Here is a 16,704-nt window from a genome sequence, read left to right on the forward strand (position 1 = left end):
ATCACACATGATAGGATTAGATACACAGCTCAGCAGACAGTATCACACATGATAGGATTAGATACACGGCTCAGCAGACAGTATCACACATGATAGGATTAGATACACGGCTCAGCAGACAGTATCACACATGATAGGATTAGATACACAGCTCAGCAGACAGTATCACACATGATAGGATTAGATACACAGCTCAGCAGACATTATCACACATGATAGGATTAGATACACGGCTCAGCAGACAGTATCACACATGATAGGATTAGATACACGGCTCAGCAGACAGTATCACACATGATAGGATTAGATACACAGCTCAGCAGACAGTATCACACATGATAGGATTAGATACACAACTCAGCAGTCAGTATCACACATGACAGGATTAGATACACAGCAGACAGTATCACACATAAGAGGATTAGGTAAACCAGCTCAGAAGACAGTATCACACATGATAGGATTAGATACACGGCTCAGCAGACAGTATCACACATGATAGGATCAGATACATGGCTCAGCAGACAGTATCACACATGAGAAGATTAGATACAGCAGCCAGTTTCACACATGAGAGGATTAGATACAGCAGCCAGTACCACACATGAGAGGATTAGATACACAGCTCAGCAGACAGTACCACACATGAGAGGATTAGATACACAGCTCAGCAGACAGTATCACACATGATAGGATTAGATACACAGCTCAGCAGACAGTATCACACATGAGAAGATTAGATACAGCAGCCAGTTTCACACATGAGAGGATTAGATACAGCAGCCAGTATCACACATGAGAGGATTAGATACAGCAGCCAGTTTCACACATGAGATGATTAGATACAGCAGCCAGTATCACACATGAGAGGATTAGATACAGCAGCCAGTATCACACGAGAGGATTAGATACAGCAGCCAGTATCACACATGAGCGGCTTAGATACAGCAGCAGCCAGTATCACACATGAGCGGCTTAGATACGCCGCGTCTCCTGTGTCACTCTCCTCCTACGCGCTGAGTACAGACTTCTGCTTATTGTAGATGTGGTCGGGTGGCACGGCGCCCCCTTCTTGTTACCAGTTTTGGGCTCTGCCCTGTGATTGGCCGGTCTTTGTGCAGTAGATTTCCCGTCCCACCCTTTGGGGTATATAAGGAGGGTCCCGGCTGGTCTCTTACTCCACAGCGGCCGGGACCTCCTATGACTCGCTCACTACTAGACGACTAATGGATTCGCTGAGCTCCTCCCGGGCACCGTGCTGTCTGCTGGGCCTTGTAGTCCTCTCCGCTCTGAGTAAGTCTGTCCTCTGCCTTATAACTTCTCCGTCACATGACCAGGAGGCCGTCCCTGCCATATCTGTTCACTATTGTAATATCGGAAATGAAGCCCCGGGCGGCACGCGGCGGCGGCCATGTTTTCTCGCCATCCCCACCGGCTGCGCGGTTCTTATACACGTCAGAGAGATGTCTTGTATTCAGGCGTCTCTCATTGGTCGGAAAATCTGGACGCCATCTTGTGTCTGCGGAGCATTGACCACGTTCACATACTTCGGTCTCCGTTGTCATAGCGACACGTTCTTCCGTTCTCATCCAGGACCCCCCCCCTCCCCCGCTGAGCGTCGCTATCGGATCAGTCCTAATATTCTGCTTGTTTTTGCATTGATATACAAATGTATTGCTTTCTGGAAACCATCAGCAAGTAGGTTCATTGCTTGTCACCGATCCTGTTATGGTTTTATGTCATTTTTTCGTATGTAATTGTTGTTTTATGAATAATTTGTTCTTTACAGTAAATTAACAAATAGTCCGATTGCTATATGAGTATCTAATCTGCACATTGGGTACTTGTGGGGTAGTGAGGGGGCATTACGGGGTATATAGCCAACCCGAGAATTCACAGCAATACACCATTATATACTCCGAGTATTAACTACAGGCACATAATAAGAATAATAAACGCCAACCTACTTGCTGACGGTTTCCCTGTAGATTTTGTTACGTTTACAATGAACCGTGTCACTTGACGACTTGGGGGTTCACAGAGGAGGGGTCCAGGGCAGAATTCCACATGTCAAATCCGTATCTGGTTTTGTATTGAAAATTGCTATGGATGAATTTGAAATTTTCGAATTTTTGAAATAAAAAATTTCCCAAAATTTCCAAAAGTTAATTTGCGCACGACATGTAGAAATTCAGCGTGGGAGGGAAATTGTCTGCGTCTTATACATTGGAATAAAGTTTTTGACGGGAAAAAAAATTGGATCCATCCAGTCGTGATCGGTAATAAAGTCTGCTCCACCTGCGCACTGTGTATTATTATAGGCTCGATATTTTTCATGGTTTTTCCTATTTTTTTTTCTTTTGTTTTTAGATATTTTTCTTCTTTTTTTTCTTCTCCGCAGCCCTCTCACCCGCCCTGGCAATCGAAGTTTACACTGACCGGGAGATCCATGGCACCGTGGGGTCGAAGGTCCACCTGTCCTGCACATTCTGGTCGAGTGAATGGATCTCCGACGACATCTCCGTGTCTTGGCAGTACCAGCCTGACAACAGCAGGGACACGTATTCGGTGAGAGTCGCAGTTTGACGCTCTTAAAGGGCCAGTTCACCCAAAATGCACTGAGATAATGTAGCGATGAGAGAGCGGGGCGATGTCCCTTTAAATCCAAAATGGCGGTTCTGATGAGTCTTCTCCCTACGTGGCAGATATTTCACTACAACAAGGGACAGGCCCATATAGACGACACGGGGATCTTCAAGGAGCGTATTGAGTGGGTGGGCTACCCCCGGAATAAGGACGGATCCATCGTCATCCACAATCTCGATTACGTCGACAACGGCACCTTCACCTGCGATGTCAAGAACCCGCCGGACGTGGTCGGAAAGTCGTCGTACGTCCACCTGCTGGTCTTTGATAAAGGTGAGGGGCCATTACTGACGGACTGTATGTGGGGGGGGGGGCAGGGTGGTCTCGTCAGGGATATCGCCAGGCGTGTGCGCCATATTGGCACCCTCGCTGTATTGTGATAAGAAGCAGATGTGGGCGTGATTAATGTGAGGCTCCTCCCCCTCAGGCCCGGTCCGCGCTGGCATGATCCTTGGCATCATTATCGGAGCAGCGCTGGGGCTGGTGATACTGGTGGCGGTCCTGGCGTACCTCATACGTTACTGCTGGCTGAGGAGGCAGATCCGGGTGCAGAGGGAGCTCAGGTAGGTGCTGGCGGTTACCAGGGGTGACGAGGGCGCCGCGATGACATGACCGACGGGCAGCGGGCATCATTCTCTGTTTTATCCGTTCAACTTCATGGCATTTTTTCTCTTTTTGCAGCGCCCTAGAAAGAGGAAAACTTCACAAATTATCCAAAGGCTCAAAAGGTGGCAGACAGGTGAGGATACAGCGACGCACCTTATACTCCAATCACAGCCAAAGATGCAGCAAATCTTATACTCCTATCACATCCAGAGCTACATCATATCTTATACTCCAGTCACATCCAGAGCTATATCAAATGTTATACTCCAGTCACATCAAGAGCTACATCAAATCTTATACTCCAGTCGCATCCAGAGCTGCATCATATCTTATACTCCAGTCACATCCAGAGCTACATCATATCTTATACTCCAATCACATCCAGAGCTACATCAAATGTTATACTCCAGTCGCATCCAGAGCTACATCAAATGTTATACTCCAGTCACATCAAGAGCTACATCAAACCTTATACTCCAGTCGCATCCAGAGCTGCATCATATCTTATACTCCAGTCACATCCAGAGCTACATCAAATCTTATACTCCAATCACATCAAGAGCTACATCAAATCTTATGCTCCAATCACATCCAGAGCTACATCAAATGTTATACTCCATTCACATTCAGAGCTACACCATATTCGCAGCGAAATACGCTTTCCCTGCCTCCCATTGAAGTCAATGGGAGGTCAGAGGCGTAAACGCCCGAGGATAGGGCATGTCCCTTCTTTCTCCCGCGAGGCGGTTTTACCGCTCGCAGAAGAAAACCGCCCCGCCTCCCACTGAAATCAACGGGAGGCATTTTCGGCCCGTTTTTGACGAGTTTTGCGGCGCGGTTTCCGCGTCAAAAAATTCTGTGTGAACATTAGAGCTGCATTGTTGTATATTATATTCACATCCAGAGCTGCATTATTGTATATTATATTCACATCCAGAGCTGCATTATTTTATACTATATTCACATCCAGAGCTGCATTATTGTATATTATATTCACATCCAGAGCTGCATTATTGTATATTATATTCACATCCAGAGCTGCATTATTGTATATTATATTCACATCCAGAGCTGCATTATTGTATATTATATTCACATCCAGAGCTGCATTATTTTATACTATATTCACATCCAGAGCTGCATTATTGTATATTATATTCACATCCAGAGCTGCATTATTGTATACTACATTCACATCCAGAGCTGCATTATTGTATACTATATTCACATCCAGAGCTGCATTATTGTATACTATATTCACATCCAGAGCTGCATTGTATATTATATTCACATCCAGAGCTGCATTATTTTATACTATATTCACATCCAGAGCTGCATTATTGTATACTATATTCACATCCAGAGCTGCATTATTGTATACTATATTCACATCCAGAGCTGCATTATTGTATATTATATTCACATCCAGAGCTGCATTGTATATTATATTCACATCCAGAGCTGCATTATTTTATACTATATTCACATCCAGAGCTGCATTATTTTATACTATATTCACATCCAGAGCTGCATTATTGTATATTATATTCACATCCAGAGCTGCATTATTGTATATTATATTCACATCCAGAGCTGCATTATTGTATATTATATTCACATCCAGAGCTGCATTATTTTATACTATATTCACATCCAGAGCTGCATTATTTTATACTGTATTCACATCCAGAGCTGCATTATTTTATACTATATTCACATCCAGAGCTGCATTATTGTATATTATATTCACATCCAGAGCTGCATTATTTTATACTATATTCACATCCAGAGCTGCATTATTTTATACTATATTCACATCCAGAGCTGCATTATTGTATATTATATTCACATCCAGAGCTGCATTATTTTATACTATATTCACATCCAGAGCTGCATTATTATATATTATATTCACATCCAGAGCTGCATTATTTTATACTATATTCACATCCAGAGCTGCATTATTTTATACTATATTCACATCCAGAGCTGCATTGTTGTATACTATATTCACATCCAGAGCTGCATTATTTTATACTATATTCACATCCAGAGCTGTATTATTGTATATTATATTCACATCCAGAGCTGCATTATTGTATATTATATTCACATCCAGAGCTGCATTATTGTATACTATATTCACATCCAGAGCTGCATTATTGTATATTATATTCACATCCAGAGCTGCATTATTTTATACTATATTCACATCCAGAGCTGCATTATTGTATACTATATTCACATCCAGAGCTGCATTATTGTATATTATATTCACATCCAGAGCTGCATTATTTTATACTATATTCACATCCAGAGCTGCATTATTGTATATTATATTCACATCCAGAGCTGCATTATTGTATATTATATTCACATCCAGAGCTGCATTATTTTATACTATATTCACATCCAGAGCTGCATTATTGTATATTATATTCACATCCAGAGCTGCATTATTGTATACTACATTCACATCCAGAGCTGCATTATTGTATACTATATTCACATCCAGAGCTGCATTATTGTATACTATATTCACATCCAGAGCTGCATTGTATATTATATTCACATCCAGAGCTGCATTATTTTATACTATATTCACATCCAGAGCTGCATTATTGTATACTATATTCACATCCAGAGCTGCATTATTGTATACTATATTCACATCCAGAGCTGCATTATTGTATATTATATTCACATCCAGAGCTGCATTGTATATTATATTCACATCCAGAGCTGCATTATTTTATACTATATTCACATCCAGAGCTGCATTATTGTATATTATATTCACATCCAGAGCTGCATTGTATATTATATTCACATCCAGAGCTGCATTGTATATTATATTCACATCCAGAGCTGCATTGTATACTATATTCACATCCAGAGCTGCATTGTATATTATATTCACATCCAGAGCTGCATTATTTTATACTATATTCACATCCAGAGCTGCATTATTGTATGCTATATTCACATCCAGAGCTGCATTATTGTATATTATATTCACATCCAGAGCTGCATTGTATATTATATTCACATCCAGAGCTGCATTATTTTATACTATATTCACATCCAGAGCTGCATTATTTTATACTATATTCACATCCAGAGCTGCATTATTTTATACTATATTCACATCCAGAGCTGCATTATTGTATACTATATTCACATCCAGAGCTGCATTATTTTATACTATATTCACATCCAGAGCTGCATTATTGTATATTATATTCACATCCAGAGCTGCATTATTTTATACTATATTCACATCCAGAGCTGCATTATTTTATACTATATTCACATCCAGAGCTGCATTATTGTATATTATATTCACATCCAGAGCTGCATTATTGTATATTATATTCACATCCAGAGCTGCATTATTTTATACTATATTCACATCCAGAGCTGCATTATTGTATATTATATTCACATCCAGAGCTGCATTATTTTATACTATATTCACATCCAGAGCTGCATTATTTTATACTGTATTCACATCCAGAGCTGCATTATTTTATACTATATTCACATCCAGAGCTGCATTATTGTATATTATATTCACATCCAGAGCTGCATTATTTTATACTATATTCACATCCAGAGCTGCATTATTTTATACTATATTCACATCCAGAGCTGCATTATTGTATATTATATTCACATCCAGAGCTGCATTATTTTATACTATATTCACATCCAGAGCTGCATTATTATATATTATATTCACATCCAGAGCTGCATTATTTTATACTATATTCACATCCAGAGCTGCATTATTTTATACTATATTCACATCCAGAGCTGCATTGTTGTATACTATATTCACATCCAGAGCTGCATTATTTTATACTATATTCACATCCAGAGCTGTATTATTGTATATTATATTCACATCCAGAGCTGCATTATTGTATATTATATTCACATCCAGAGCTGCATTATTGTATACTATATTCACATCCAGAGCTGCATTATTGTATATTATATTCACATCCAGAGCTGCATTATTTTATACTATATTCACATCCAGAGCTGCATTATTGTATACTATATTCACATCCAGAGCTGCATTATTGTATATTATATTCACATCCAGAGCTGCATTATTTTATACTATATTCACATCCAGAGCTGCATTATTGTATATTATATTCACATCCAGAGCTGCATTATTGTATATTATATTCACATCCAGAGCTGCATTATTTTATACTATATTCACATCCAGAGCTGCATTATTTTATACTATATTCACATCCAGAGCTGCATTATTTTATACTATATTCACATCCAGAGCTGCATTATTTTATACTATATTCACATCCAGAGCTGCATTATTTTATACTATATTCACATCCAGAGCTGCATTGTTGTATACTATATTCACATCCAGAGCTGCATTATTTTATACTATATTCACATCCAGAGCTGCATTATTGTATATTATATTCACATCCAGAGCTGCATTATTGTATATTATATTCACATCCAGAGCTGCATTATTGTATATTATATTCACATCCAGAGCTGCATTATTTTATACTATATTCACATCCAGAGCTGCATTATTGTATATTATATTCACATCCAGAGCTGCATTATTGTATATTATATTCACATCCAGAGCTGCATTATTTTATACTATGTTCACATCCAGAGCTGCATTATTGTATACTATATTCACATCCAGAGCTGCATTATTTTATACTATATTCACATCCAGAGCTGCATTATTGTATATTATATTCACATCCAGAGCTGCATTATTTTATACTATATTCACATCCAGAGCTGCATTATTTTATACTATATTCACATCCAGAGCTGCATTATTTTATACTATATTCACATCCAGAGCTGCATTATTGTATACTATATTCACATCCAGAGCTGCATAATTGTATACTATATTCACATCCAGAGCTGCATTATTTTATACTATATTCACATCCAGAGCTGCATTATTTTATACTATATTCACATCCAGAGCTGTATTATTGTATATTATATTCACATCCAGAGCTGCATTATTGTATATTATATTCACATCCAGAGCTGCATTATTTTATACTATATTCACATCCAGAGCTGCATTATTTTATACTATATTCACATCCAGAGCTGCATTATTTTATACTATATTCACATCCAGAGCTGCATTATTGTATATTATATTCACATCCAGAGCTGCATTATTTTATACTATATTCACATCCAGAGCTGCATTATTTTATACTATATTCACATCCAGAGCTGCATTATTGTATACTATATTCACATCCAGAGCTGCATTATTGTATATTATATTCACATCCAGAGCTGCATTATTGTATATTATATTCACATCCAGAGCTGCATTATTGTATATTATATTCACATCCAGAGCTGCATTATTTCACACTATATTCACATCCAGAGCTGCATAATTGTATATTATATTCACATCCAGAGCTGCATTATTTTATACTATATTCACATCCAGAGCTGCATTATTGTATATTATATTCACATCCAGAGCTGCATTATTGTATATTATATTCACATCCAGAGCTGCATTATTTTATACTATATTCACATCCAGAGCTGCATTATTTTATACTATATTCACATCCAGAGCGGCATTATTTTATACTATATTCACATCCAGAGCTGCATTATTGTATATTATATTCACATCCAGAGCTGCATTATTTTATACTATATTCACATCCAGAGCTGCATTATTGTATATTATATTCACATCCAGAGCTGCATTATTTTATACTATATTCACATCCAGAGCTGCATTATTTTATACTATATTCACATCCAGTGCTGCATTATTTTATACTATATTCACATCCAGAGCTGCATTATTTTATACTATATTCACATCCAGAGCTGCATTATTTTATACTATATTCACATCCAGAGCTGCATTATTTTATACTATATTCACATCCAGAGCTGCATTATTTTATACTATATTCACATCCAGAGCTGCATTATTGTATATTATATTCACATCCAGAGCTGCATAATTGTATATTATATTCACATCCAGAGCTGCATTATTTTATACTATATTCACATCCAGAGCTGCATTATTGTATATTATATTCACATCCAGAGCTGCATTATTTTATACTATATTCACATCCAGAGCTGCATTATTGTATATTATATTCACATCCAGAGCTGCATTATTTTATACTATATTCACATCCAGAGCTGCATTATTGTATACTATATTCACATCCAGAGCTGCATTATTGTATACTATATTCACATCCAGAGCTGCATTATTTTATACTATATTCACATCCAGAGCTGCATTATTGTATATTATATTCACATCCAGAGCTGCATTATTTTATACTATATTCACATCCAGAGCTGCATTATTTTATACTATATTCACATCCAGAGCTGCATTATTTTATACTATATTCACATCCAGAGCTGCATTATTGTATATTATATTCACATCCAGAGCTGCATTATTTTATACTATATTCACATCCAGAGCTGCATTATTGTATATTATATTCACATCCAGAGCTGCATTATTTTATACTATATTCACATCCAGAGCTGCATTATTGTATATTATATTCACATCCAGAGCTGCATTATTGTATATTATATTCACATCCAGAGCTGCATTATTGTATACTATATTCACATCCAGAGCTGCATTATTGTATATTATATTCACATCCAGAGCTGCATTATTGTATATTATATTCACATCCAGAGCTGCATTATTTTATACTATGTTCACATCCAGAGCTGCATTATTGTATACTATATTCACATCCAGAGCTGCATTATTTTATACTATATTCACATCCAGAGCTGCATTATTGTATATTATATTCACATCCAGAGCTGCATTATTTTATACTATATTCACATCCAGAGCTGCATTATTGTATACTATATTCACATCCAGAGCTGCATTATTTTATACTATATTCACATCCAGAGCTGCATTATTTTATACTATATTCACATCCAGAGCTGCATTATTTTATACTATATTCACATCCAGAGCTGCATTATTTTATACTATATTCACATCCAGAGCTGCATTATTGTATACTATATTCACATCCAGAGCTGCATAATTGTATACTATATTCACATCCAGAGCTGCATTATTGTATATTATATTCACATCCAGAGCTGCATTATTTTATACTATATTCACATCCAGAGCTGCATTATTTTATACTATATTCACATCCAGAGCTGCATTATTGTATATTATATTCACATCCAGAGCTGCATTATTTTATACTATATTCACATCCAGAGCTGCATTATTTTATACTATATTCACATCCAGAGCTGCATTATTGTATATTATATTCACATCCAGAGCTGCATTATTTTATACTATATTCACATCCAGAGCTGCATTATTTTATACTATATTCACATCCAGAGCGGCATTATTTTATACTATATTCACATCCAGAGCTGCATTATTGTATATTATATTCACATCCAGAGCTGCATTATTTTATACTATATTCACATCCAGAGCTGCATTATTGTATATTATATTCACATCCAGAGCTGCATTATTTTATACTATATTCACATCCAGAGCTGCATTATTTTATACTATATTCACATCCAGAGCTGCATTATTTTATACTATATTCACATCCAGAGCTGCATTATTGTATATTATATTCACATCCAGAGCTGCATTATTTTATACTATATTCACATCCAGTGCTGCATTATTGTATATTATATTCACATCCAGAGCTGCATTATTTTATACTATATTCACATCCAGAGCTGCATTATTGTATACTATATTCACATCCAGAGCTGCATTATTGTATACTATATTCACATCCAGAGCTGCATAATTGTATATTATATTCACATCCAGAGCTGCATTATTGTATATTATATTCACATCCAGAGCTGCATTATTTTATACTATATTTACATCCAGAGCTGCATTATTTTATACTATATTCACATCCAGAGCTGCATTATTTTATACTATATTCACATCCAGAGCTGCATTATTGTATACTATATTCACATCCAGAGCTGCATTATTGTATATTATATTCACATCCAGAGCTGCATTATTTTATACTATATTCACATCCAGAGCTGCATTATTTTATACTATATTCACATCCAGAGCTGCATTATTGTATATTATATTCACATCCAGAGCTGCATTATTTTATACTATGTTCACATCCAGAGCTGCATTATTGTATACTATATTCACATCCAGAGCTGCATTGTTGTATATTATATTCACATCCAGAGCTGCATTATTGTATATTATATTCACATCCAGAGCTGCATTATTGTATACTATATTCACATCCAGAGCTGCATTATTTTATACTATATTCACATCTAGAGCTGCATTATTTTATACTATATTCACATCCAGAGCTGCATTATTTTATACTATATTCACATCCAGAGCTGCATTATTTTATACTATATTCACATCCAGAGCTGCATTATTGTATATTATATTCACATCCAGAGCTGCATTATTTTATACTATATTCACATCCAGAGCTGCATTATTGTATATTATATTCACATCCAGAGCTGCATTATTGTATATTATATTCACATCCAGAGCTGCATTATTTTATACTATATTCACATCCAGAGCTGCATTATTTTATACTATATTCACATCCAGAGCTGCATTATTGTATATTATATTCACATCCAGAGCTGCATTATTGTATATTATATTCACATCCAGAGCTGCATTATTTTATACTATATTCACATCCAGAGCTGCATTATTGTATATTATATTCACATCCAGAGCTGCATTATTTTATACTATATTCACATCCAGAGCTGCATTATTTTATACTATATTCACATCCAGAGCTGCATTATTGTATACTATATTCACATCCAGAGCTGCATTATTTTATACTATATTCACATCCAGAGCTGCATTATTTTATACTACATTCACATCCAGAGCTGCATTATTTTATACTATATTCACATCCAGAGCTGCATTATTGTATACTATATTCACATCCAGAGCTGCATTATTTTATACTATATTCACATCCAGAGCTGCATTATTTTATATTATATTCACATCCAGAGCTGCATTGTATATTATATTCACATCCAGAGCTGCATTATTGTATATTATATTCACATCCAGAGCTGCATTATTGTATATTATATTCACATCCAGAGCTGCATTATTGTATACTATATTCACATCCAGAGCTGCATTATTTTATACTATATTCACATCCAGAGCTGCATTATTGTATACTATATTCACATCCAGAGCTGCATTATTTTATACTATATTCACATCCAGAGCTGCATTATTTTATACTATATTCACATCCAGAGCTGCATTATTGTATATTATATTCACATCCAGAGCTGCATTATTTTATACTATATTCACATCCAGAGCTGCATTATTTTATACTATATTCACATCCAGAGCTGCATTATTGTATATTATATTCACATCCAGAGCTGCATTATTTTATACTATATTCACATCCAGAGCTGCATTATTTTATACTATATTCACATCCAGAGCTGCATTATTGTATACTATATTCACATCCAGTGCTGCATTATTTTATACTACATTCACATCCAGAGCTGCATTATTTTATACTACATTCACATCCAGAGCTGCATTATTTTATACTACATTCACATCCAGAGCTGCATTATTTTATACTACATTCACATCCAGAACTGCATTATTTTATACTATATTCACATCCAGAGCTGCATTATTGTATACTATATTCACATCCAGAGCTGCATCATTTGATATTATATTCACATCCAGAGCTGCATTTTTTATACTACATTCACATCCAGAGCTGCATTATTTCACACTATATTCACATCCAGAGCTGCATTCACAATCCTGCTGGTTTCCACGTGGACATTGTCAGCATCGTATTGTCAGGCACCCCCTAAAACATATCTGAGACCATAGAGCCCCCACTCTGCTGCATTGCATTGTGGAAGACATTGTGTTTTTTATGCGCACAGCGCCTGGTCCATATACTAAATCTCCCACAATGCAACACAGCTTAGAATGCTCTTACCCACACAGAACCAGCAGGTGACAGTAGAGAGCTATGAAATTTTGCAGTCTGAGAACTAACAGAAGAGTAGCAGATTTCTGTCTGCAGCTCTGGATGTGACTGGAGTATAAATCCTGATTTCTCCTCTTGTCTTTTTCAGACTCCGCTCCTCTCCATGTTAGACCAAACCAGAAGCTTCAAATCCAGCAGCGACAAGAAACCCAAAGGGATCGGGGACTCCCGCAAAGATAGGAAATAGCAATTAGCGGGCAGGGAAGGTACCCACAAGGCAGAGTCAGAGTCCCCCCGCAGCTCCAAGGTGGTTTATACCATTGAGATGGAGCTGCGGGGGGACCAGGACGGGGATCAGCCCCTCCGAGCCGCTGTAAAGTCTCCCAGTAAGAGCAGCCTCAAAAACGCCCTCAAGAATTTAATCCAAAAGTGACTCCGAGAAACGCCCTTAATCCAGGGCAGAGCAGCGGGGACCCGGGCGTGAATATATATATACCCAACGGGGTCACCCTGTGCCCTCGCCCGCATCCCCACCGCTCTCCTACTGCGGCTAATGCCTTGTCATAACATTTATGTGAAGAGTAGACCACCGTGTATCGTACCGATCCCTGCAGGAAAATAGCATGAACTTCCTGAAAAACCCACAAATATTGTAGTACTCCTCCCAGACTCCGGGGGCGATCTCTTATCACCCTGCAATGCAAACTGTGCCCAACAAGAGCAGCGCACCTTATTCATAGCATGCGAGGGATGGGACAGGTATAGTCATAGTGGTAGTCACCCATCGAGGATTTGTGGTCCCTTCTGGGATCTCGGCCAATCAGACGAGGCCTTATAATTGTCATCTCCTATAATCAGCCGGTGTCTGATCTAAAAATGGCGCCAGTGATACCAACCACTCGAGCGCCAATCCCACCCGTCTCCTGTGTGTACAAGTATCGCCCTATCCGCCTCTCTCTAGGGCGATATTTCTACAGCTTTAACCCCTCCGCTGCCGGCCACGGCGGACAGGGGGGGGGGCTTAATGCTTTAATAGCTTCTGTTAACCCCTAAAATGCTGCAACGGCCAAATGCAGCGTCCATCCGGGGGTCAAAAGAAGATATTAATAACCGATACCGTAAATACCAGAATATAGGCCTCTGGTTGGGTGATAATACCGTAAATACTAGATTATATACTCAGCAATGTAATGTTACTGTAAATCCCAGAATATAAGACCAGCATTGTTTATCAACCCCCATATGGGGTAAAGTCTCATTCTACCCCAATACCGTAAATACCAGAATATAGGGCCAACATTTCCTGACACTCCAGAGCATCTAACAATGACATACCTGTTACCGTAAATCTCAGACTATATGGTCAGCATTGTTCGTTGACCCCTCCCACAGGGCGTGATAATGTATAAGTCCCGCCTTCGTGACTTCCGCAGGTCTCCAGTCTGTAGTGTCGCGATACTATCAGGATATTCTCGTCGTCTCCTTCTTTCTTCATGGTGCTGCCATTTCTGTGGCGGGAAACTGATACTCAATGACGTTTCCTGATGATGTGTTTTGTGTATATTTCTGGCCCTGCGTCTTTAAGAATTAACCGGATTGACCGTTTTTGTATTATTTGGTATATTTTGTAATTATGTGTAATGATAGAAGCCTATTCACAGCGGACAGACCGGACTTGACGATCAGTGAGGTCAGCGGAGGTCTCCGGCAGCAAAGCATCCTGGGACTTCCAATATGGCCGCACAGCAAACACTTCATGTCTCCGGAGCGGTGTCCGTGCAGCCGCTCACCCCAGCCCGAGTCACTGAGGACCGATATATGTACAAATGTCTGTAAATACCGCGGTGACCCCTGTACAAAGCGCAGCACAGCCCCCCGGACATTAATAAAGACTGACAATCTGAAGATCAACGTGTGCTTATTACTGACCTGCAGAGCATCGCTCCTCCACCGCCTGACAGATACATAGTGATATATCCTGCAGATTATTACACCACTGTCCTCTCTACAGATCTGCAGAACATCGCTCCTCCACCTCCTGACAGATACATAGTGATATATCCTGCAGATTATTACACCACTGACCTCTCTACAGATCTGCAGAACATCGCTCCTCCACCTCCTGACAGATACATAGTGATATCTCCTGCAGATTATTACACCACTGACCTCTCTACAGATCTGCAGAACATCGCTCCTCCACCTCCTGACAGATACATAGTGATATATCCTGCAGATTATTACACCACTGTCCTCTCTACAGATCTGCAGAACATCGCTCCTCCACCTCCTGACAGATACATAGTGATATATCCTGCAGATTATTACACCACTGACCTCTCTACAGATCTGCAGAACATCGCTCCTCCACCTCCTGACAGATACATAGTGATATCTCCTGCAGATTATTACACCACTGACCTCTCTACAGATCTGCAGAACATCGCTCCTCTACCTCCTGACAGATACATAGTGATATATCCTGCAGATTATTACACCACTGTCCTCTCTACAGATCTGCAGAACATCGCTCCTCCACCTCCTGACAGATACATAGTGATATATCCTGCAGATTATTACACCACTGACCTCTCTACAGATCTGCAGAACATCGCTCCTCCACCTCCTGACAGATACATAGTGATATATCCTGCAGATTATTACACCACTGACCTCTCTACAGATCTGCAGAACATTGCTCCTCCACCTCCTGACAGATACATAGTGATATATCCTGCAGATTATTACACCACTGACCTCTCTACAGATCTGCAGAACATTGCTCCTCTACCTCCTGACAGATACATAGTGATATATCCTGCAGATTATTACACCACTGACCTCTCTACAGATCTGCAGAACATCGCTCCTCCACCTCCTGACAGATACATAGTGATATATCCTGCAGATTATTACACCACTGACCTCTCTACAGATCTGCAGAACATCGCTCCTCCACCTCCTGACAGATACATAGTGATATATCCTGCAGATTATTACACCACTGACCTCTCTACAGATCTGCAGAACATTGCTCCTCCACCTCCTGACAGATACATAGTGATATATCCTGCAGATTATTACACCACTGACCTCTCTACAGATCTGCAGAACATCGCTCCTCCACCTCCTGACAGATACATAGTGATATATCCTGCAGATTATTACACCACTGACCTCTCTACAGATCTGCAGAACATCGCTCCTCCACCGCCTGACAGATACATAGTGATATATCCTGCAGATTATTACACCACTGACCTCTCTACAGATCTGCAGAACATCGCTCCTCCACCTCCTGACAGATACATAGTGATATATCCTGCAGATTATTACACCACTGACC

At 38.5% G+C, this 16,704-nt stretch overlaps 1 protein-coding gene across 1 annotated transcript; it reads left to right on the plus strand.

Annotated features, from left to right (window-relative positions):
• The first annotated feature begins 320 nt into the window (after positions 1 to 320).
• On the plus strand, positions 321 to 15,250 carry MPZ (myelin protein zero). Its single transcript, XM_075843766.1, has 6 exons — positions 321 to 1,293; positions 2,402 to 2,568; positions 2,706 to 2,919; positions 3,074 to 3,209; positions 3,328 to 3,385; positions 13,507 to 15,250. The coding sequence occupies exons 1-6, from the start codon at positions 1,227 to 1,229 to the stop codon at positions 13,603 to 13,605; spliced, it is 741 nt and encodes a 246-aa protein (XP_075699881.1). The 5' UTR covers positions 321 to 1,226; the 3' UTR covers positions 13,606 to 15,250.
• Positions 15,251 to 16,704: the final 1,454 nt, after the last annotated feature.

Source organism: Rhinoderma darwinii, chromosome 12 (genome assembly GCF_050947455.1).
Source record: "Rhinoderma darwinii isolate aRhiDar2 chromosome 12, aRhiDar2.hap1, whole genome shotgun sequence".
In the NCBI taxonomy this organism is placed as follows: domain Eukaryota; kingdom Metazoa; phylum Chordata; class Amphibia; order Anura; family Rhinodermatidae; genus Rhinoderma; species Rhinoderma darwinii.

Coding starts and splice junctions, on each gene's coding strand:
- MPZ (XM_075843766.1), top strand. CDS start 1,227: ATGGATTCGCTGAGCTCCTCCCGGGCACCGTGCTGTCTGCTGGGCCTT. Junction 2,569..2,705: donor ACAGCAGGGACACGTATTCG/GTGAGAGTCGCA, acceptor CCTACGTGGCAG/ATATTTCACTACAACAAGGG. Junction 3,210..3,327: donor CGGGTGCAGAGGGAGCTCAG/GTAGGTGCTGGC, acceptor CTCTTTTTGCAG/CGCCCTAGAAAGAGGAAAAC.